The sequence below is a fragment of the Hyperoodon ampullatus genome, assembly GCF_949752795.1.
Source record: "Hyperoodon ampullatus genome assembly, chromosome: 4".
In the NCBI taxonomy this organism is placed as follows: domain Eukaryota; kingdom Metazoa; phylum Chordata; class Mammalia; order Artiodactyla; family Ziphiidae; genus Hyperoodon; species Hyperoodon ampullatus.
This window is the reverse complement of record NC_136917.1, coordinates 143,771,551-143,796,739: the sequence shown is the minus strand read 5'-3', so window position 1 is coordinate 143,796,739 and position 25,189 is coordinate 143,771,551. Positions and strand designations below refer to the sequence as shown.

Below are 25,189 nucleotides of genomic sequence, written 5' to 3'. Positions count from 1 at the left end.
CCAAAATGCAATCGCCCTACAGTCTACCTCATTATACTGTTCTGCCTTTCAAAGGAGAATGCACCTTCAGTGTACACACCAGTTTACAATTATACATTTACTTGTATGATTGGTTGACATTTATCTCCCCATAAGTCAGCTTTGGTTCACCATTATGGTGTCACCCTAATACCTAGAATGATGTCTGACACACAGTAACCACCCCCAACAAAATTTATTGAATGCCCCAGGTCACACTGTGAATATTAAAACACAAGAATTTACAATGGAAATACTGTCTTATGATTATAATAACAATAACTGTAGTAGAGATGTATATAAAAGAGGAGCAAATAAGAAAGATCACACTGCTTTAATGTATCTATTTTTCAAATTCTGAGGACCAAAACAAATTTACTCCCCCAAAACCTAACCATAAGTAACATCTTTCTATTGCTTTGAAAAGGGATCTCACCTTCTAAGGTAAGAACATACCTATTTAATATAATTAGCAATGTAACTGCCATGACCCATTCAAATTTGTTAAGTATAAAAATTTTAAATGACAATGTCTAGAAAAGGTAGAAATTTGAGCCTGCCACCTACCTTCAGAAAATTACCTTCCTGATCCTTGTCTACACACCCCCTCCCTCCAAGCATTATATCGATATTTACATTCATACCAGCACTAGAAATCATGTCCCCAGCCTGTACTAGTTAGATAAAGAACTAAAGCCTAACTATTTACCTAATAATCTTCTAATCATTCCATCATTATCTGTTTTTAAATGGTAAGTAATTTGTGAATTTTTAAAGATTTTTCTGGTAAAGATGGCTTAGATGTTTGTGGTGGAAAATGAAGAAGAGTTGCTTGTTAGGAAAAAAAATATGAAGTGCTTTCTTAGAGTTCATCTCTTTCCCTTTTTCACAATAAAATTAGAGATTAGTAGAATGCCTGGGCTTATAACACTTGCTATGAGATAACTGTAGTACAGAACTGTAACCAAATTCACAAAGCACTTTTACTTTGTACACACGTACAAAGTATACACAAGTATATACAAAGAATACACAAAGGCCATTCACCAGGCTACAGAAAAGATTCAAAGAATCTTTGTCATGGCATTTATTTTAATGCTACTTTTCTGCAGAAAAACAGTATGAAAAGTACTGTCTGCAATTAGAACATTCTGTAATGTTAGTAAAAATAGCTAAAAGCAATTATAATATAAAGATTACAATCACTGGATGTTCTGCTAAAACTTCTATGTCTTAATCTATTAAATCATTAGGTTTCCACAGTCCCCTAATTAGAAATCTTTTATTGTAAGAGAAAAATTCTGTTTCTCTCTGAAACAATTCACTATGTAAATGAACCCTGTAAAAGAACTGAACAGCTGTGCCTAAAAGCTGAGGCAATTTATTGTTATATACACCCAGCCTATTAGATTTATTTACAAAGTTAGTTGTACATTTTGCTTGTACAGCTACTTTCATGTTTTTTATGAAACATGACTATAGTTCAGATCACTTGTCTGACAGGTGGCTTCTATGAATGTAATTAAGGACTTCCCTCTTAGAAACTAATAAAGGAGCAAAGAGTACAAATACACTTTGGCTGCAAGACACAATTTGAGTGTGGGTTAGAAATCTGAAAAATGCTATTACAATGTTATTTTCTAACTTTTCCATTTGTATTCTTGGTTCTACATCTTACTGCCTAATTCCAGTACTTCCATCATTTAATTATTCACTATTTCTCATTGACCTAAGTCTCTCACTAGCTTTTACACATCTTTAAAAAAAAAAATGCTTCTGCCCACTGTTTCCCATTTTTTGAAGTGACATTACACCTTTCTTCTACCAAATCTCTCTGAGGCTCAAGTTAATTAATTCTTACCTCATCTTCTAAATTCTACCCATCAGGTATCTAGGCCACCATTCCACTAAAGTTGTTCTCTACGAGTTTACTGTTTGCCCAATACAAAGGCTTTTTCTCAGCTTTTCAAACTCCCTGACTTTTCCATTATAGAACTACTGACCAATGCTAACCAAATCCACCTTCTCTCCCTTGGTTGCTATAATTACAGTCTTGGTCCTCTTCATACCTATTTTTCACTGTTGCTTGTGTACTTCTCTTAAAGGTCGGCATTCCCTCCTCCTATTTTATACTCTTTGATATTATCTAAAGTTGTATCATTTGCCCTCAGGTTTCTCTTTTCACTGTCTCCATAACTCTAACAAATTCAATACAATGCCTCAAAATTTCAATTCTACATTTTATCTTCAATTAAAGAAACAAATCTCTATTTTTATGTTTGGTGGTCTATCTACTTCGAATTCAGTATGTCCTGTAATCAAATTAATTCATCCTTTAAGAAAAAAAAAAAGCTTTCCAAAATTTCCTTCTTTAGGCAATAGTAATATTATCTGAACTAGAAAATTACATTCAGGTAGTCAACAAATATCATTGAGACATCTTAGCATATGTATCTTCAGCACCTCTTCTACAGACTATATCACAATAGTATCTTATTTTTATAATACTACTAAGTTCTGAATCAGTGCCTTGCTGATACTGCCGTATTTAGCATTGTTTATGTTTTTATGGTTATATACATCAAAGCAGACACACCTCACCTAAAATTATCAAGACAAAAACATATTGACTAATCTGGAGTCCCATGCATATGGGAAACACATGATAAATTAAGCTTTTTCATGAACCTTGGGCAATGGTCATCTTAACTGTGCAAAAATGCCATAATACACAATTGATCTGTGTAATTCAAGTGCAAACAAGTCCTCTAGTTACAAATTTACTGTTTGTTATTCTTCTGTACATTCCACTTGGGCATGCATAAATAATTGCATTAACACCAATAATCAAAATCTAAAAGTAAATTTACAAATGCTGTTTGAATTTTAACCTTTAAAAGCTCTGAACTATTATAAATATAACAATATAATGCATTTCTTTGGTTATATCTTGCATGAACAGGAGGTCTGAATATGATCCACCCTAACTGCTAATATATTTATATTTATTTATGCATTCCGATAGTGCTTTTAAACATAATTATTTCCATACTTCTACTATACGACCTTTAGATGATCCTTCATAGGACATGCTGGGGTTAGATAGGTTTAGGAATTCAAAATTTTTTAATTTTAAAGGTAATATACCACAGATTTAACAATCCCAACAAGGTTAGGGTCAGTACTACATATTCACATACAGTAATATTTTTTAGATGAAACATGTGAGGAGACACACTGAGATAATATAAATTCTGGTCAGGTTTTGCTGCCAAATGAGTTTAGGTCAGGTTAGGTTTTGTCAGGTCACATTATTTCCGAAAAACAGCTGTCATTTTCAGTGTTTTTGGTTTTTCAAAATTGTGGATAAGAGATTGTGGGTCTGTACAATTAATATTACCAACAGTCCAGATCCTTCATTCTTTTCTACAACAAAGTCATTGAAATTGTCACTTTTTCCAGTCTCCCAATGACACAAAATATGCCAATATTGAGGTATAAATTTAGATCTCCTTATTCAAGTTGGATAAAGTTTAATACGAAATAAACCATATCACTCCAGGAAAAAAAACTTGTTTGTCAGCACAGAGAATTTAACCCCCAACAAAAAACTTTTCTACCAATTCAGAATAAAGACTTGTTGTTTATGATAAAAATACTATTGGAAAGAAGGACTTCTGGCCTTCAGGGCAACTACCTGGCTACTAAAGTACATCTGTGAACTACCGACATGGGTACTACCTGGCAGCATGTTAGAAATGCAGAATCTTGGGCCCTCCCATACCTACCCAATCTGACTCTTCACTAAATCAACATCCCCACATGCTTCATTTGTGCATTTACACAGAAAACGTTAACCTAACAGGCCTAACTGCTTTTCCTTAAAAAGGTCTGCTTACCAGGTCAGTCACTGGCTTACATCTGGAAAAATACTTGCAGAGGTTTCCTACCACCCTAACTGCTAAGAGTGGCTCATTGGGCCTAAACCATTTATGCAAACAATATGGTTTATGCCAAACGTCTGCTTTCATTCTGTTAGTCTGGAATTTTGTTACCTGGCAGGCAGGCTGCCTACTTCTCAAGTCCTCAGTAAAAACCCTGGGGCTGAGTCTCTAACAAACCTCCCTGGTGGACAATATTTCACGTGTTATCACAATGCATTGCTGGGAGAATGAAGCATGTCCTATGTGACCCCACTGGGAGAAGACACTAGACTCTTGTGCCTGGATTCCCTCAGATTTCACCCAATGTACCTTTCCTCTTTGCTAATTTTGCTTTGCATCCTTTTGCCATAATGAGTCTTCCTAGCAAACTACTGAGGTCGTGGGGACCTCCAAAACAAGACTAGAGCTTGAGAAACACTGCTGTAGAGCTTAAGTGCATGACCTGAAGAGTGTGGGCTTACCCACACTAGTTCAAGACAAGGAATTCATCAGCCATAAAGTCTGATACACTGAGAAGGACACTCATGCAAAAGGGGCAGAGAACAAAGAAAAGTATCTCTGGGTAAAGCTGAAAACAAAAACAAAACAAATAAAAAGAGAATTCCCTAAGATTCTAAGCCAACCACAGGTGTCTTTGGAACCTAGATATATTCTTTTGCATGATCCAAAAAAAAAATCTCTAAGTGAGAATTTTAATTTAAAGTAGCCCTTGGTATACCATATTCCTGGGCAGCAGAAGCAAATTCAACCATCAACCACCACCTCAACCCACCCACCCACCCACCCAACTAGGTAGCCACCCTTAGTCTGAGTAACCTAAAATATTTAAGTGCACAAGCAAAAATCATAAACACAGAAGGAAACGTGAAAACAAGCCACTATCAACAGAAACAATAAACAAAAAAATCTTAAAAGACTATAAATATTAGAATTACCATATACATAATACAAACAACGAAATAATTATGTTTTATATATCTAAAGCAGGGAGTTTGGCAAACTTGTTCCATTAAGGGTCAGACTAAATATTTCAGGCTTTGAAAGCTATAAGGTCTCTTTCGCAACTAAACTCAGTAGCTGTAGCACCAAAGCAGCTGTAGGCAATACTTAAATGAGCACAGCTATGTCTCAATAAAACTATTTACAAATGCAGCATCTGTAAGCCTTACTTGCAAAATATGCAGGCCATAACTTGCAAGCTTCTGGTTTAAAGGAAAGAAAGGACTGAAAATATGATTCAAAATTTACAAACATCCAAGCAGAACTTCTTGAAATAAAAATAGCATGATTGAAATTTTAAAAACTCAGTGGGGGGATAAACAGAATAAACACAGCTGTGGGGAGAACTAATGAACTGAAAGATACATCTGAAGATATTATAACATGATCTCCAAGAAAAAAAGGAGACAAAATACATGAAAGAATTTAAAAAACAAGAAAGATAATGAGAAAGTCTAACATGCACTTAATAAGACTTCCTAAACAAGAAAAAACGCAGGAGATGCACTACTCAAAAAGTCAGATTGAGAATTTTTCAAAATTGTTCAAAAACATGAAAAATACTTAGAATCAGGATGCCCAATGAATTTCAAAGTAGGACAGATAACCATCTAAACACATTTTATTCAAGATGTTTCAGATCAAAGCAAAAGAAATACTACAGACTGAAAAGACAGATTATGCAAGAGAAGCAATGTGATAGACATATTAAAAAAATTAAAAGTGTGTGAACCTTGTGTATGAATCCTGACTCAAAATGATATCTGTAAGACAATCAGGAAAATTTGAACACTAAATACTAGATGATATAAAGAAATTATTGTTAATTTACTTAGTTGTGCTAATAGTATTACAGTTATATATTTAAAAGTCCTTATCCCTTAGAAATACACACTGATGTATTTACAAATTAAATAATACTTGCCTAGGATTTGCTTTAAAATTATCCACAAAGGGAGGAGGAAGATATACACGAGATAAGACTGCCCCATATGTTTACAACAGTTGAAGGGGATAAAGCGTACATGAGGGTTCCTTATATTTTTTCTCTGCGTATATGTTTGAAATTTTTCATAATAAAATATTTTTAATGAAAGTCTGATAATCCCAAGTGTTGACAAACGTATGGATCAAGAGCAACTCTTACATATTGCTACTATGAAATACATATATTTTTTCATATAAGCAGTAATTCTACACCAAGTTATATAACCTAGAGTAACTTACGTATGAGTACCAGGATTCATGTACAAGACCATACATAAAATCATTGTTTATAAGAGCAAAAAACTAGAAACAACCAAATGTCCATGATTAAAAGAATGGATAAATCACTATTATTTATTTAATAACATTTGCCTTCTGGGTTTTCACCCTAGCACTTTCCAGACACTACGCTAGGGTCTTTGAACAAATTTTCTCATGTAATACTTATACTTCAACTATACTATTCCTTGCCTACCTCTTCTAGTCTCACATCCTCCACTCTTCCTCTCCTCAAGCACTTTCTTTCTCTGGTTCTTTCCTACCTCTGGGCCTTTAGATCAATATTTTATGTTCCTTCTACTTGTTGAAGACTTTCCCCCTACTTCTTCACTTGGTGCCTCCCCATTAGTCCTGGATCAACTAAATATCACTGCCTCAGAGAAGTTTCCTCTGACCAACCCCCTAACCACCTATCAACTCTCTTTCACATACTCCAATTTTACATTATTCAGAGCATTTATTCATACTTAAAATTCTGTGTTCACCTGTTTACTGTCTGTGTTCTCCTTACTAGAACATAAACTCCTCAGGGGAAAGATTCAATGTTTTTCACCGCTGAATCACCAGCAAAAGAACAGTACCCAGCACACAGTTAAGGTAAATAAATATCTGTCAACTATGACTGAGGGAGGCAGGAGTGAACAAATTATAACAATATTACGAGAAAGGTAACATACAGTATACTGTAGAAGCCCAAAGAAGGAAGATATTCCACCCAGCTGAGGAAATTAAGATTAACTTTGTAGAAAATGTGTTTCTAGCTAGAGTGAAGAGAGTAGATTGGGAAAGGATAGAACTAGAACAGGGATAGTAGTTATGAAGCCATTGCAATCACCCAAGAAAGAAAATGAGGCCTCAAGAATGGCATGGCAACAGAAATGGAAAAAATATTTTACCAGTATTTCAGAGATAAAATCATTATTATCTGGTCACAGATTTGATGTGTAGAATAAGGACAAAGAATGAGGCTAGAATGTCTCCTGGGTGTCCTCCTGGGTGACATGGCCCCATTAAAGTAATTCTCTTAAAACCCAAATGGAAAATATAGAAAGATTTTTAGAATAGTAAGATAATTAGTTAAGTATGAAACACAGAAAGCTTCATATACATGACTACATTGTTAAGATATTGAGTAAACCATGAAAAAATGGGCCTGGAGCCCTCAAGCTAAACACAAATTTGATGGTCATTTATTCAGCCAATAAAGACTTATCAAGCACATATAATGTGCTGGAGCTGTTCTAGGCTCTGGGGATACAATGGTGAACAACACAAAGTGCTTGTCCTCACAAAGCTTACATTCCAGGGAGACAGACAAATAATACTGTAACTGGCAGCAGTGACAAGGGCTACAGAAGAAAACAATATAAAAGAATAGAAAGTGATGGAGATGAGGGCTACTTTAGATAAGATGATCAGAGAAAGCCTCACTGATAAAGTGATATTTGAACAGAGTTAAATAAAGTGAGGGAGCAAGCCTCCCAAGATTAGGGGAAGAATAATCTAGACAGAATGTAACAAAAGTACGAAGGCCCTGAAAAGAGAATAAGAGTAGGAATGAATAAAAAAGGAGGCTGTTTTGCCCAATATAGTGAACAAAAGGAAAAGAGTTAGTAAATGACAACGGTTGTGAGGAAGCCAGGGACTAGATTATAATGGCAGTCATCACATATAGTGGTTGTATATTTTTTAGAAAAATTATCTTCTCACACATATTCCAGTACAGTGCTAAAATACAGCAGATGCTCAATGAATTCTTTTCAAATTAATGAGTGAATAAATCACTGAGTTAATGAATTCCCACTACATTTGAGTCCAATTTATATTTAACCGTTTCCTGAACTCCAATTCATCCCAAAGGACAAACCAAATACCAATTTAAAAGTCTAAATTTTAAGCTTTAATAATCTTCAGAAGCAGAATTTTTTAAATGTTTTGAACAGTGACATCACCACTAGAACAAGTACATGCCCTTCCAAGAGGACTGCTTAGAAGGAAAACAACATCTACTTCGAAGTATATAATTTCTAGATTGCCTGCTAAAACAACACATCATTTGATAAATCCTTCACACAATTTGAAATGTTCTGATAATCAAAATATCATTTTAGACCAAGTTCTGATCATATTAGGCAGCAAAAAATTTACCACACTAGTTCAGCTCTAGGCTAGGAAAAATCATTTAAAATAATTTGGAAAAAAAATCATGTACCAGTAGGTACAAGAGCAATAACTAATATAATCCTGAAAAAGATGGTTAAAAATATAGATTTACTGCATTTTACCATTCCTAATAGAATCAAACAAGCAATCACTCAAAATTCACCACTAAAAACAAGTATTCTTTCTTTTTTTTTTTTTCTGGCTGTGTTGGGTCTTCACTGCTACGCATGGGCTTTCTCTAGTTGTGGAGAATGGGAGCTACGCTTTGTTGCAGTGTGCGGGCTTCTCATTGCGGTGGCTTCTCTTATTGCAGAGCATGGGCTCCAGGTGCGCGGGCTTCAGTATTTGCAGCACACGGGCTCAGTAGTTGTGGTTCATGGGCTCTGGAGAGCAGGCTCAGTAGTTGCGGTGCACAGGCTTATTTGCTCCACAGCATGTGGGATCTTCCCGGACCAGGGCTCGAACCCATGTCCCCTGTATTGGCAGGAGGATTCTTCAGCACTGCACCACCAGGGAAGCCCCAAAACAAGTATTCTTTTGGGAGCTAATAATCCGCACTCAGTTTAAATCTGTTCAGTGAACTGAACAGTCTAGACTCAGAATCAGCAAGGATATTCCAGGGTTATTAAATGTTCCCACCTTCAGGGAATTCCAGTCATTGTTTTCCATAATTCCAAAGAGTAGATGCATAAAATATTTTAAATGGAGTGAATACTAATATATTTAAAATTACCAACATTTAGAAAATGCACTTCATCAAAACTTCTTCACCTTCAGTATAGTTGAATATTTTTGTTTCACTTTCATATTTACTCTTGCTTTTGCATATTGAAATAAGTAAAATGCTCTTTATTTTACTCATCTATGCTAAGCACATGTTGCCAAGTTGCTGTCAAGTATTTAATCAATTTTCTATGCAATACTCAGTTCTAATTTCTTGGGGATATGCATACCAAGAGATGGGCAGTGGAATCTTTTTCTAACAAAGCATCACCAACTCAGAGACAAAAACCTGAAATTCAATGAAGAACTAATTGAAAAAAAATTTTAACAATTAAAATTTATTTTAAATCAAGGAATATAAAACACTATTAAGTACGGGAAAAGAAAAATGTGAAGAGTCACCAGAAGACTAGAAATAGAATAAGAGAAATACAAATCGATAAGAGAAATTGAAGAAAACAAGGGAAAGACGGAGAAACAATCACACGAAGATATTAATGATGTCTTCCACATGAGATTATTGCAGTGAAGACCAAGAACTGTTTATCATCCTCCCTTTTTCTCCATAGAAATACTAAGCCAATTTCTGTAACCATTCCACCAATTTAATTAGGTCAACACAAAACTTTTATTGGATTGGAATTCTAGTTTTTCCAACTTTCTAACTGGTAGCTTTTAACTCTTTATGGTGATTTGATTATCTATAATTTTTATTTAAATAGTCATTATGAAAAAAATTAAAGAAAAAAAATTCACCTATCTAGATGTTTCCATGGCTAAAACATTAAAAGGTCAGGCTGAAGAGGAAAAAACAAAGATATTCAGAAAAAGATTTTAAATGTTTTAAATTGGAATTAGTGTAATTATTCCAAACTCTAACCACTCATATAAATCCTCTGCCCATCCAAATGAAAAAAATCCATACACATCCTGACATACCTAACACACATAAGCAGAATTGGATTAAAATAACTATAACTTTACATACAACACAGTGATACAACATAACATTGGGCATTGAAGTCAAATACAAAAGGGTATATTTAGTGTAGGAGAAAATTATATAAAGTTCAAAAACAGGCAAAACTAATCTATGGTATTAGAAGTCAGAATAGTGGTGTCCTTGGTGGGGGAAGTAGTACCTGGATGGAGACAGAATGGTAACTTCTAGGGTACTGCAATATTCTGATTCTTGATCTGGGTTGTGATTATCAATTTGTCAAGTTTCATAGAACTGTACATTTATGACAATTTTCGGATTTATGCTTTCTTTCAATTAAAAATGTAAATAACATTTACTGCTTTCTCACTATATTAAATATTTTAACAACAAAAAAAGGAGGTTCTAACATCTCCACGAGGCCCTCTATCCTACAATACCCTTATCCTACAAATCCAATATGAATACTAAAATTCTGTATCTTTCTTATTCTGCTCTCAGTAAAATATTTCATGTCTTTACTCACGCCATTATTCCTCAATTTAACCACATTCACTCACTCAACGTTGAAACAATTTTTCCCAGCTCACACTTAATCTCCCCCTCCTCTCATCTCCTTTGCTTTAACAGACCAGATAAAGAATACCTAGTATCTATTTATATCTAACATGCCAAAACTGTAATAAATATTTTACAAACATTTCAATCACTCCTCAAACAACTGTCTCCAACAGAGATGAGAAAACATGATCAGAAAAGGCAGCTTGGGGCTTCCCTGGTGGCGCAGTGGTTAAGAACCCGCCTGCCAATGCAGGGGACACAGGTTCGAGCCCTGGTCCCGGAAAACCCCCACATGCCACGGAGCAACTAAGCCCGTGTGCCACAACTACTGAGCCTGCGCTCTAGAGCCCGCAAGGCACAGCTACTGAGCCCACGTGCCACAACTGCTGAAGCCTGCGTGCCTAGAGCCCATGCTCCGCAACAAGAGAAGCCACCGCAATGAGAAGCCCACGCACTGCAACGAAGAGTAGACCCCGCTCACTGCAACTAAAGAAAGCCTGCATGCAGCAACAAAGACCCAACACAGCCAAAAATAAAATAAAATAAATAAATAAATAAATTAGGCAAGGCAGCTTGTCCAGAGTCAAAAAATTCTAAGAGGCAAGGTCAAGATTCAAATCCAGATCTATCTGGTTCCAAAGCTCAGGCCCTTAGTTACAGTGTTAAGACTGTGTATCATGCAGTTAGCATGTTACTAAATGTTATTTTGTCCATCTTAGTACCCTACTATCTATCTTTATACATATAATCCTACTATCCATATTGTAGACATATATAACAACTTTGTCAAGTCATACCTCACCTACCTTGAACTATGCTATGAAGCAATTACCTATCCGGAAAACAACCAGGATGCAAAAGCAAGCACTCCAAAAGATACCAATAAAAATTCAAAGTATGTATCATCACCAAGTTTATTCACTACAGTTAGTACATGTTACTGACAGCAGAGCCCCTTAATTCCTCATAATCACAACCTATTTATCCCTATTTTCCATATAATGTTAATAAGTCCAGTTATATAGTTTGTATTTTACAGCACAGTAAAAGTAAAAAAATAATTTTTAAAGTAGCTTCCATATATGCTTAAAAATAGAAATAATATTTATACACACACATCCTGCCCCAAATCTACTCATATTCAAGTACCCCCGGTGAATATTTAGTGGTAATATAGTTACTTACTTTAAAAATAGTTACACTTTTTCCTGTGGTACTTTTATAATAGAGACACAATTACTGATATAAGTAAAAAAATTTTCCTAGGACTCAAAAATTAAATCTAAACTTTTTTTAACAAAACAAAATAACTATTACAAGAAACAATAACATAGCAAAAGGCAACTGCCATAGTTTATCCAAATCTCTTAATCTTTTTATTTCCTTTTGAAAACTAACCAGCATTTTGAAAAATTTCTTCTGTTACGCTAGGTAAAACAGTATACACTTATATATTCAAAACAATGTTGAAACATGAACACACAACACTGAATTCTCCCGTGACAAAGGAGAAAAGGGCTATTTTAAGGTTTATTAAAAATAAAAAGTGACTTAAACTTTTTTAAGACTATACTAATCTAAAATTATAACTTTTTAACTCATTAAAAAGTTATAAAATCTTATGTTAAGAATTATTCTTAAATGACATACGAAATCTCATACAACATAAGAATTAATCCGACCTGCTTTATACCAAGTTATGACATTCGAAAATACCATTAGAAATTACAACCTATAAAGTAAAACCACAAGTCACTCTAAATAAACAAGATAGGAAATAGCTATCTGTATTCAAATATCCCATTACCACGATTTTATACTAATGTTATGTGACAGATATGATTAAAATCTTACCTACAACACATGTGTTAAATAAAACATTCCACAATATTCCACTTGCCACCCCAGATACTGCTGTGTAGCTAAAGGTTCGAGTTCACAGCTCACCTACCTCCAACCTGGAGTCTTCTCACTATTTCTACAGCTCTATTCCCGTCAGTTTTTCTTTTTCTCTTTTTTCCTGGGGGAAGGGGTTGTGGTGATGGTGGTGTGGTGAAGGTTTGGGAGTGTATTATACAGAATTATGAGTGGGAAAAAAACCAGGGCAATTAAAAGTTTTATAGGGATGAACATTAAGCATGGAAATAACTAGCAATACTATTGTAAAATGTGATTTCTCAAAGTATGAAACTATTGATAAAAATATATATGTACACACATCTAAAAACAGTTAAAATACACTTTCAACTGGCAAGTTGTTTCTTCTTAGCAACTAAAAGTAAATTACTTGGCAATCTTCTTTGTTTACAGCTTCTGTGTCTCTTCACTATTTATTCATTATAAGAAACATGTGAAATTAAACTGGGTTCTGAACAAGATTACTAAAATCCCTGAAAGTGGCAGTTCAACTCTCATTTTGCTCCTTTAATAGAGTGTTAATTTCCCCAAACACTGTTTATCCTTTACCCAAATAACCAGAGGGTAGGGTGTCTGGATTTGGCAATGAAACAGTCCATGTTTTTCAGGATAAGCTTAATTTCAAATATTCTCTCTCAAATATAAACTGTCAGGCCACACGTTTAAATTTTGAAATCAGAAAATACGGTCATTTTAGCATGAAAAATAACAAAAACACTACTCATCCCACTTATAGTCTCTATTTCCAAACTGCACACATCTAGAAATAAGTTTGATACAAATTTACAGAGCCCTTTGAACATGCAGTATTAATGAAGGGGAGAGGAGACACATATACTACAAAACAATGGAAGAAAAAAATCATTTATGCTTGGGTTTGGAATGCAGCCAAGCATCTATATACTCTTAGTGAGAAGCACACAATTACTTCACAATATGCCTAAAATCTCTCACGTCCAGTCCAGCACTACCTTCAAAGGTTTGAAAAGCCCTAGCCCAAAATACAATCAGCCTTCAATAGTTAAGGGATTTATATACAGAACTCATCACCAACTCTTTCTCAACATTATCTTCAAATACTGAATAATATACCAGGAACATGTTAGTTCACAAAATTAAGCATGATTTTTAAAACACTGATCCAGGGCTCTAACCATTCAAATACTACACTTTTATGCAAAGGTGTTAACAGGTGTCAACACTTCTATGAGGACTCTCCTCTAGGTCATTCCTTACCTATCTCCCATTTTTTTCTGAATTCCTCTGGCTTTTGATTCCTTTATAAAGATAATTGGCAGGTACTTCAAATACTATGCCCTGATACAGGTATATCCCGAATATAGTATAATACTCCTTAAAGCCAAGAATTATGCCTTCCTGATTCACATTAACACTTACTAACCTGATAATATACTAAAAATATGCTGTCTTGACATTAACAAACCACTACAAATCCAAATTCTTCAACATTTTGGGATTAAAAAAATGGCAGAGTAATTGAAGGGGCCAGATTCTTTAAAATCCAGGCAATTAAGGTTAAAAAGCTCTTCTATACTGCTTACTAAACTCAACTGACTCCTTGAACAGGCATGTTTGAAGCCCTGGCACATCCTCAATTTTATTATATTATATATAAATTTCATCATTACTAGGCACATTGCTCAGTTTATGCAATCTGTCTGGCCAGAGGACTTTGTAACAGGAATTTTAAGAAGGTACTTAGGTTTAGGTTCTCCTTCAACCCTATGACTCTGAACACATGAATGTTATATTTAGCTAGTTTTACACAATTATTTTCAATTTAGTTTGGCATCTATATAATCTTGTAAGTACATTCATTATAGTGATATAATTTTAAAGTAGCTATTCAGCTTTAACCTGGCCACACTAACAAAAAAGCACAGATAATACAAAACAATGGATGATCCAAAAAGCATTAACAGTCAACTCTCAACTATTCATATTTGAATTACCTAATAAATTTAGCCTGTTTACATCCACTATTCTAAGAGTATTTGCTTAGGAAATAAAAATTGATGCTAATAATTCAAATGAAAGATACATCAATCTACTGTAGGGGAAGAAAGAATATAAAATCTTCCCAAACCATATATAAATAATGCTATTGAGATTATATTTAGCAATCTTCCACCATTATTCACCTTTTTCTTAAGTGTAGGTAACTGAGAGTGGACTGTATTTAGCTTGTAATAGAAGTACACAAACACAGGCACGCAAACCAGTCACTCACCCCACTGTGCTTTTCACAGCCCTATTTCAGTAGCCTGAGACCTGAGAGGGGGGAGGAGGCAGCAAGTCACTGCAGATGATCACTTACAAGGAAATTGAGAGTTGACTATAATTTACATTTCAAGTGCTATGAAACACCATACTGCTACATGTATTCATTGCTGTTTATGGGAATCCTTCTCACAGTAATTTAACAAGAGATTTAACAAGGCTTTCTCTTTAACCTTTCAATATCCCCGAAACATCGTGATATCTGAGAATCACAAAGACTGATGGTGAAAGTGCTACGCATGGAAAGTAGTACACATTTCAGAGATCAGGAAACTGAAGCCCAGAGAAAGTAGCATGCCAAGATCATCCTCAGATTAAGGAAGAGAAGAACTGAGTTCTCCAGAGCCCAACTTCAGTGCTACAGTCTCTCAATCTCTTCAACCCAAAATTCTCCACTTGGCTTCAAAGATCACAATCTTACTAATTTTTAACTTTCTTCTCTTTTTTTTCACCCCTTTCTTCTTATTGATTCCTATGCTGTGACATATACTCTAATCGGCTTATCCTCTAACATTCAGACCTTCAGCTCTTCAGCTCTTCCTCCATTTACATTCTTCCCTCTCTCAAGGCCCTAAAGCAGAGAACAATCAGATCACAAGAACAACTACAAAAACAACAACTACAAAAACATCCATTTCGGCATTCGCTACCTCTTACACATCTCTGACAGAGTCAATCATCCGACACTTAAAGTGAAAAGCTGAACTCATTATCATCTCTTCCAAAATGATTTCTCCATTTCTTGGCACCATCGCTTTCATTGTCCCTCAAGTTTGCAAACTTAAAATACTCTTTTACTTCTACTCTCCTTAATACTGTGCTCCTTTTCTCACCTCTCTCTCCATTCCTCCTTACAATAAATGTTTCGGTTATTATCAAATGATATACGCTGGGGAAGAAGCTTAAATTCTAGTGAGAGAAGTAGTGAACAAGGAACTTAAATAGGCAATGGTAAGTGATATTTAGAAAGTAATAAAAATGTGGAAAAGTAGAGGAGGAAGCAATGAATTCCCACTGGGATGATAAGGAAGGGTTTTCCCAGAAGTGGCATATGACCTAGACCTTAAAGAATTAGGATTTCTCTAAAGAGTGCTGAAAATGGAATTCTTGGCAGAGAAAACCACCTATGCAAAGAAAAGTAAATAGACACTGCATGCCATGTGCAAGGAAGAACAAACAGTCGTCTTTGACTAAAGCAGGGATTCTCAATCACGGGCATAACACAATCTCCAAGGGGAAAGAACAGGAATGGGGAGGTAGGTACTTTAGGCTAGCAAATTCTCCCCAACCCCCTTTGAAAATCACTGTGTGAAAAGGAGGGAGGGAGCGCGTTACACAAGTGAACTATGTGGAGAGGCAGACTGATTTAGAATAGTATGGTTAAGATAGTACAGAAGAAAATAAGTCTAGAATAAATCATAAAAGGCCTTCAAAGCTAGGAAATTTGGACTTTATTCTGTGAGCAAAAATGAAACCTGTAAAGTGTGTGTATACAGTTTTTTGTTTGTTTGTTTTTGTTGTTGTTGGCTTTGTTTTGTTTTATGTAAGGGAATGAGATCAGTTCCAGATTTCAGGGAAATAATCCTGGCAATCATATAGCAGAGGGAGTGAAAAAAAGAGAAAAAAAAATTTTACTGTCAACCAAATGAGATAATGAGGATGTGAACTAGACCAATGACAATGAGAATAGAAGGAGAGAGAGATTTCAGAGGCAAATTGGGGGAACATGGCAAATGAACCAAGAAGATGAGCAATAGGTCTCTAGCTTGAATAACAGAGGACGGTGGTGGTACCTAGAAAGTGAAAGGTGGGTAGGAGTTGGAGTGCAAAATTTTATAAACCACAACTCTGAGATGATTACCAGACATACATGCTAATATGTTTTGCAAGCTTAGAAGAGAAAGTATGAATAAAAATGTAATTACTGTAACCATCTCAATTCATGGATTCTTGAATCCATGAGTGAAAAGGGTGCTCAGGGAGCTAGCATCGATAAGAGAGCAGACAAGAAAATCAAGGACAGAACCTTAGGGCACACTTGCTTAAGGAGCTGGAAGTCCAGCCAGTAAACAGAGAAGGAGAGGTAGGAAAAGAACCAGGAGCAATAGTGTAGTAGCTACAAGTGCATGATCTGCAGTTAATAACTCACTAGCCCTGTGACCCTGGCTGAATAACTTACCTTTCTGAGTTTCAGTCTGTTAGAATTTGAAAGCCTATACCTTCAACTGTAAAATACGGATACTAGGAGTACCTCAAAGAGTTGTCGAAGATTAAGAAAAATAATATGTTTTAGTGCCTGGAACAAAACTACTAATACAGTAAGTAGTACTAATAATAGAATGGGGAACTTAAAAATACCAATGAATTTTGCATGAGGTTACTAGCATCCCTTAAGAAACTATTTTAAGTACAGGGAGAGAGCTGTGTTTACAAGACTAAAGGAGTTAAGGAAGAAAACTGTGGAGTGAAGATAAACTACTCTGTGTGTAGAGCCTATGAAAAAATAACTGTTTTGAAATCTTTGTCCTTATTATTCCACGTGTCTCACCATCATTCCATGCTTAGCAAAGTACCTGCTCCATATGAATACAACATCAAATGCTGAATATGAGAAAACTGAGCCAAAAGAAGGAAGAAATGAAGAAGCAAGAAATATTAGTTCTACAAAGAATCTTAGGGGAAACAGAATTAGGAGCATAAAATTCCTTTCCAGTTTAGCCTTGGAAATGAACAGAGATGCTTTATCCTCTGACTCGGGAAAACAGAAGGTAAGTATAGGTGAAATATAAAGGGGAGAAGACAAGGGGATTCACATTAGACAGCTTCTGTCATCCTAATAAAGAAATAACAGTTCTCTGAGCAGAGTACTAGGATTCCAAAGTCAGTTTAGAATCTGGAGAAAACAAATTAGTTGGTTCCTCCATTCCAATATATATTCAACTTCATTTCTGTCTCCAATACCCTGGTCTAGTGTCCCATGATCTCTTAGATTCTGTCAGGGGCCTCCAGAGCAGCTCCTCTTCCTACAGACTTTACCTTTCCCAAGGTGTGGTATATTCTCTTGAGAGCCCACATTTCCTTCCACTATGTCCACAATTCTTATGAGACGTCAACCCTTCTGTGAAGCTGCCTCATTCTCTACCCACCAGAGTTAATCATTCTCTCCTCTAGGCTACTTCTGCTTCTTGTACAGTTTGATTACTCAGTTTATTGTTGCGTATCGCAATCACTTCTTTATGTCTGTTCCAGTAAACTCCTAAAAAGGGAGTAACATCTTCCTCATCTTTACTCCTCCAGCACTTAATTCAGCATTTATTATATAAAAAGCAGTCAATGTTTGTTTTGTCTAACTGAAGTAAGGGATTAAACAACATGAGTAATCTCCAGACTAGAAGGAATCACAAAACAAAAAGTTAAGTGTTCAAATCTGCATCATTCAGATAACCTTCCTACTTTCCTAGTTATTAAACAGCAGCTAAGACAGTCAATCTTTTTATTCCTACTAATGGAAAAGTAAAAGGATTGGATAGTCAAAAAATACAAAATTCAGGGCTTCCCTGGTGGCGCAGTGGTTGAGAGTCCGCCTGCCGGTGCAGGGGACACGGGTTCGTGCCCCGGTCCGGGAAGATCCCACATGCCGCGGAGCGGCTGGGCCCGTGAGCCATGGCCGCTGAGCCTGCATGTCCGGAGCCTGTGCTCCGCAACGGAAGAGGCCACAACAGTGAGAGGCCCGCATACCGCAAAAAAAAAAAAAAAAAAAAAAAAAAAACTCAATACTTAAAAATAAATTATATTCTAAGTTATATTTGAATATACATGTTTCCATGTCCTGGGAATTCACCTTGAACACAATAATTAAATTATAGTAGGAAGGGCTTACACAGGAAGAATACTCTGTCTCTCTTCAAGTTATTCAGTACCAGGAAGAGATGTACTAGTGGACTGATAAAAAAACAGACTATCCTTGCAGTGGAAGTGGTTAAGGGAAGCATTTTGGTTTCAAAATAAATTGGCATGCAAAACAGAGAGTATTTAATGATACCAATAGCAAGTATCAGGGACTTTCATGATTAAGTACAGTAGTTGTCTGAACAAAACTTAAAGCAACAATCACCAATATATCAACTATAGGATCTCCTACAATAAAATTCCTGAACTAGATCAAAATTAATCCAAAAACAATTTTTAATTAAAGCACTTTCGTATAAACCATAGCACTAACATCAATACGAAAACCAAAGAACCTTAAGCCTCTCCTGGGCTTAAAGATGCTTGCAAGGCTGGCCACGTCTTATTACTAAGAAATTTTCTGGAGTCAGGGAGAAAACTTCTAAGATTCTATTAAAGAAAATATCACATTTTTTCTTAAGTACATATAATAGATTGTTCCTTGCTTAGGCCTAATTCTGGTAATGTTACAGTTTTGTTTGTTTGTTTGTTTTTTACAGTTGTTACATTCAAGAACTTATACAGTGCTGTATGTCAATTACGTCTCAGTAAAACTGGAAGAAAAAAATGATCACAGTTGGGGTGGGGGCACGAGGAAACTAAATGATGGGGGACATATAAGAGCTCCTTATATGTATTATATTCATACATTCACATATACTTTATACATTTTGAAGCTTTTCTTAATAAATTAAAAAAAAATAAAAAGAACTCTAGTTCAGAAAGACTATACCCAACTAACTGTATGTCTCAAAAAAAGAAAGCTTCACTACCATAATTCCTTATTAACAAGTTTATAATAATCAAAACAATCATCTGAAATATTTTAAATGTGATATAAATAATTTTGATTTCACAGTTTATGAAAGCAACTAACATTTAGTTAACATCACTCACAAAGTACTAGGTCCCATGCTGAGTACTATATGGCCTAGCTCATTTACTTATCACATTCTTAACAACCTTCAAGAATAACCTGAAATTAATCTTTTTTTTTTTTGAGCTGAAGAAACCAAGAGTTAATCAAGGTCAAATAACCTGCCCCAAATCACCTATTATGTATCACAGCTGAGATTACAACTCAGAACTATTTGACTTTATACTACACATTGATGGCTCATTCAGGAATTACAATGACCATGGCCTCTATTTTATAATGAACTTTGTTATACAGCTACACAGTGAATTTCTCAAAGCTTACATAAAAATAATGAGAATGAGAGCAAACACTGCCTTAGCATTAAAAAAAATTTTTGGTTACCCACACTTTATCTAAAACATGCCGTAATCCAATCCACAAACAGCTGCCCTTCAGCTGCAACCCAGACTGCCCCACAGTTCTCAAATGATTACTAAAGTTTAATTCCTCATGAACTTTCTTCATGTTAGATCCACAAGCCTTCTTCTAACAATGAATGTTTGTCAGAATAGCAATTTCTCAAACAATAGAGTCACTATACAATGAATCTAACTCAGATTACTTTTTCAAAACTTCCTTAAGACTCTGGAACACAGTTCTCAAATGCCCTCTCACTCCTAGTTGTATATTGCTTTTGCAATCAGATTCAACTGGCTGTGTATATTTCATTCCAAACTGAAATACATCTTGTCAGGGCAAGCAGAAATAGCATTTTCTGCACTATCTGTATTATCCCAGAAACACCTAAGGACATAGGTGTTTACTAAATTCTCAGGAAATATAGCATTTTAAATAGTAAATATACAGTTATCTGTATACTTGAGTAAAACTGGAGTAAACCAAAGGTATCAAATTTGTACATAAGCTCTTTTACAACTCATAATTTTGACACGAACCAGAGAAACCACTATATATAGGAGCTCAGCGAAGTCAATTTAAAGCACAACTATAACTTATTTCTAGCACCACATTCAAAGAGGTTTTTAATACACAAATTAGACCCACGATCTATCTAATAAATGGTCTTTTCACCTCCATCTAAAACATATGCGCATGTATAAATTAAATCACTAAAACTACATCTGTTACAAAACTCAAATGCTAAATTGAGCCCTGTGGGAATTTCGCTTATTTTGTTAGCAAATTTACTAGAAAATCTTTTTCCACATATATTTCATATAGACTTTTCAATATGTGTGTTATACACAGTCAAGTTTCCAAACAGTTACACTAGTCAAAAGTTTTACATCTCCCTACATTAATATTCAAACCCTATCTGCTGAAAAACTGTTCTAATTTAGTGCATTAGTGATCTAATTAGTTGTCATTTCTATTACTTAAGCCCTATTTTATTTTAGAAACTCTTCTGCCTGTAAAAGGACCTAGTTCACCCGAAACAAAGTCCTAGAACTTTCAGAATAAAATATTGTTACAAAAATGTACTCTTGTAGCTAAATAAAAACTAGCCTTTTAGTTTACAAAACAGTAATCTTACATTATGATACACAAAATAAAACAAATTAGAGAATGCGCTATGCTTTAAATACAGAGATGATCCTCAACAATGAGCCCGCATCTAACAAATACTGTAGATAATAGTCATTATGTTAAGCAGAACGTAGGTTAAAAAAATTTTTTTTAAATTTTATATAGAATGTTTAAAACGACGTTTTTTTAAACTTCCTAAAGTGCTTTTCAGATCTCAAAAAGGAAACTGATTCTATACAGCTGAACCAGGTTACACGCTAAGTTACAGCCCGCGTGAAACACGACTTCTTCGGAATCAATAGACCAAATCTTGTTTACCGTGGAAGAGAAAAGAGAAACCTTGTATATAACTACTAAACGCTCAACGAGATATTGTCGAATAAACTCCAGTACGGTGACTGATAGAAGATATACTGGCCAGTAGCTGGCTGGGGTCCTTAAAAAATATAGCAGGGGTTTACCCAGTTCCGAAGGTGTAAACAAACCCATCGCCACTGCAGGAGGTAAACAATGAACCTGCAACGCGGGTGAGGGGCCGGTTTTTGCCAACTACAGTCTCAGAGGCCCGGGAAAGGGAAACAAGAGGGAAATACAGCGTAAACCAGACACTTCGCAGAAATCACGGGCTCCAGGTTTCACTACCGAGTTATCTATGCTGCGGGTCCCCCAGGGCAGTGGGCAAAGAGAAAAACAGTCACGCAGTCAGCAAGGACCGAGCAGGTCCGGCTTCGGCGCTGGGGGACGAGGAGGGCAGGATGTGGTCGCTCTTCCCTCAGACGTCCTCCGGCAACCTAAATAACAGCCTCTACCTCCCTCCGGCCGCCCCTGGGATTCAGCTGCTCGAGCTCCGGGACAGGAGGACAACGCTCCCCCGCGGGTCTAGAGAACCCAGAGGGTCGGCGACTCCGCCGAGTCCCGCTCGGTGCTCCCCGCAGCACCCAGAGGCCCGGAGAAGGGCTCGGAGCGAGCAAAGCGGGCACGGGGAAGGGGGATGGGTCCGGGGAGACTGCCCCCGGCTCGGCTCCCGCGGGCCGGCAGGCGGGGCTCGGGCTCTGCCTCCCGCACCCCCGCGGGTCCCGTGCGGGGCCGGCCCCTGCCCACGGCCCCGAGCCCCCGGCTCCTCCCCACTAAGATGCCCTCGCCGGCGCCCGCGGCGCCCCGCGTTACCTCGGGTCAGATCCAGCGGGACGTTCTCCTCGCCGCTGTCATTCCGCCCTGCGCGAAACAGACACATAGCCCCAATTAGGATTCGCTCCCAGGCCAGCGGAAGCAGCCCTGGCTCCGGCCAGCGCCCCGGCTCGTTCCCCCCGCCCATGACCAAGGGGAGGCAAGTGCCAGGGGTGGCGGTTGCCCGGCGGCGAGGGGTGAGGGCCGCAGCGGACTTACCTCGTATTCGGAGGTTCTTCAGCGAGCGGCCGCGGCCGACCGCCGCCATATTGACGGGTTTCAGTCACAACACCGGAAACCTCGCCCAATCGCGCGAGAACCCCTTCCCCTCCCCTCGCGCCGCGCCCGCCCCCCGCGGCGGCGGGCGGCGGGCGGCGGGTGGTGCCGGCTTAGCCTGGGGCGCGGAGGGTGCGCGTTGCCAAGTCGGGATCTTGATAGAGTCTGCGGAGCGCGCGTGCGCGCGCGCGCCCGCCCGTCCGGGAGGCGGAGGGCGCGGCGACGCGCTGGGCCCTCCGGGAGCACGTCCGCCAGGAGGGGGCATTTCCCCCGAGGGGAATCCCATTGATGCGAGTTTGCAGCGTGGAGGATGCTTCCCCTCCAGCCGCCGCGGAAACCGTAGTCAAAACCGACACGAAGTGGGAGGAGGCCTTCATGCGCCAGGCTGGCCACCTGCTGAACCATCCTGCATGATTGTTTTCAAGTCCTGAGATAGCCCTCCTTCCTTATTCGTCAACTAAAACGATTTTATTAAAACAACAACAACAAATACAAAACACTGCGCAGTTGTAACGTAACTAAACCCTGCCTAGAGTCGCTTTGCTCCAAGCAAGTTAACACGTAACAAAGTTTGTCTTCCAACCTCACTCTGACCACCGTGCTAAGCAGCCTTGCACTTGATCTTCAAAGCCACACTCAGCCAGGCTGGCTTCTCTAAGTGGAAGTAGTCGGGTGAAGTTTTGCTTTTCACCGCTTGGCGTAGGACCCGAGAACGGGGTGAAAAGTCGGGAGTGCCGGGTGGTGGTCCCTGGCGGTGGGTGGAATTGTTCCCGCGCACGCGCGGGCGCCAGGAGGCCCGAGGAGAGGGTTTCCTCTCTGCCTGGAAAGAGGAGAAGCTGCTAAAGGCTCTGACTGGGTTTTCCCCTCTGTGTAGCTCCTGAAACAATGGGCAATGTGGATGTTGTGGATTAATATTTTTTACAGATGAACCTAACAAGTATTAAGTGTAGAGACTTTAATCAATATATATACACTTGGCCCCTGACCCAGCAACTTTCTCTTAAACTAGATTAACTTTGAAGAGAGGGGTGAGCGTTTTGTCGCCTCCTGTTCCTCAACACTTGTCTTTCTATATTCCATGAGACTGGAGGTTAATTAACAGTGGAGATCTTGCCTTAACCTGTCTTATCCCGGCTACCAGTTAATGCAGTGCCCAGCATAAATAAGTGTTCAATAAATAATGAGGTAGCTGAGTAAATGCCCTGGATTCCTTCTTTGTTTCAGTGCTCTTTTTGCTGTTAAAGAAAAAGCTATTTGGAGATATCAATTGCAGTCGTTAAAAATAGGTAGGGAACAATTGGAAACACTTAAATAACCAAAGTAGGGATTATGCAAATTATTGCAGCCATGAAAAATGGCGATGCAGGTCTAGTTTATAGGAAATACTGTTCATGATATTAAATCAAGCAAGAAATTACAAAGTTCCCTTTTTTATAAACACTTAATATACATAACAAATTAAAAGTATACTTTATAAAATATCTTACATGTCTATGTATGGAGAGAAAAATCTGAGATGTACCTCAAAAGGTTAACTTGTTTTTCCTCCTTAAATTTTGGAATTACACATACGGTTTTTGTTCTTGTTTGTCTGTACTTTTAAAATGTCCTATAATTAATACATATCAATTGTAAAATAAGTAAAAACTTTAACGAGAAAAATAAAAGCAGCATAGGGTAGCTCATCAAGAAAATAAAAGAGGAACACCGCTTCCTTAGGATACTATTCTCTGTATATTCCAGCTCCTTTTCTTAGGAGAGCTGCGATCAGCATCTGCTGCTGATACTGCTCTTAGATTCAAGGAGGCAACACAATTAGAGTGCATTTTAAAAATGTCCTCTGACATTACCAAGCAGTTACAGCCTAAGGCAAAAATCACAAAACTTGAGGTCTGGATAGGACATTAAATTTTTGTATTTCATCTCTTCATGTATCACATTTCACCATTTTAGAAAAGTAGAAAATCTGTCAATGAAAATTCTACCAGATTCTTAGAATGGTTTCAATTTTCAACCAACCCCTTTTACCCTATTTCTGAAATTCCTATCTATTCTGAATTAACCCTTTCCCAGTACAATTTAACTTCATTTTCTTTTTCAGTCTTCGTGAAAACTGAGTACAACTGATCCACTTTTAAATTACTTAGGGTACATGAGAGCCTGAATCTAATAGTCTTTCATCTCTATAACTTTATGCTCCTATTTAAAGATCATTATTCAATTACTCCATCTCTTTCAGGAGAAAAAAAATCATCTTTCTCCAAGACTTACATCTTACAGTGAAACTAGTTTTTTCCTCTGTTACTATCCCTGTCATTTGACTGGCTGTGATCTCCATGTTTGTTCTTAAGGTGAATGGCATTTCTGGTAAAAAGAATACGTTCTTAGTGTTTGCAAAAGACATTCAACTAGGAAGCAGGAGTTTCTGTAAATTTTAGTAAGGAACACATTTTACAATGTTATGTTTGCTTTTTAAACCATAACACTACATTATCGATCTTAGTCAGCTTGTTGTTAAAATCTCCAAGTTATTTTCTAAACTTGCCAGTAGCTAGCCAT

At 37.2% G+C, this 25,189-nt stretch overlaps 1 protein-coding gene across 2 annotated transcripts in view; it reads right to left on the bottom strand.

Moving 5' to 3' along the window:
* The window catches only part of RICTOR (RPTOR independent companion of MTOR complex 2), a gene marked incomplete at both ends in the record, with an annotated part of 116,365 nt that extends 93,743 nt beyond the window's left edge, over window positions 1-22,622 (bottom strand). For both annotated transcript variants that reach the window (XM_079702361.1, XM_079702362.1), the window contains 2 exons: window positions 22,355-22,402; window positions 22,574-22,622. In XM_079702361.1, coding sequence (XP_079558487.1) covers window positions 22,355-22,402; window positions 22,574-22,622 — 97 coding nt within the window. The remainder of the gene's footprint in view (window positions 1-22,354; window positions 22,403-22,573) is intronic.
* Between the last annotated feature and the right edge of the window lie 2,567 nt (window positions 22,623-25,189).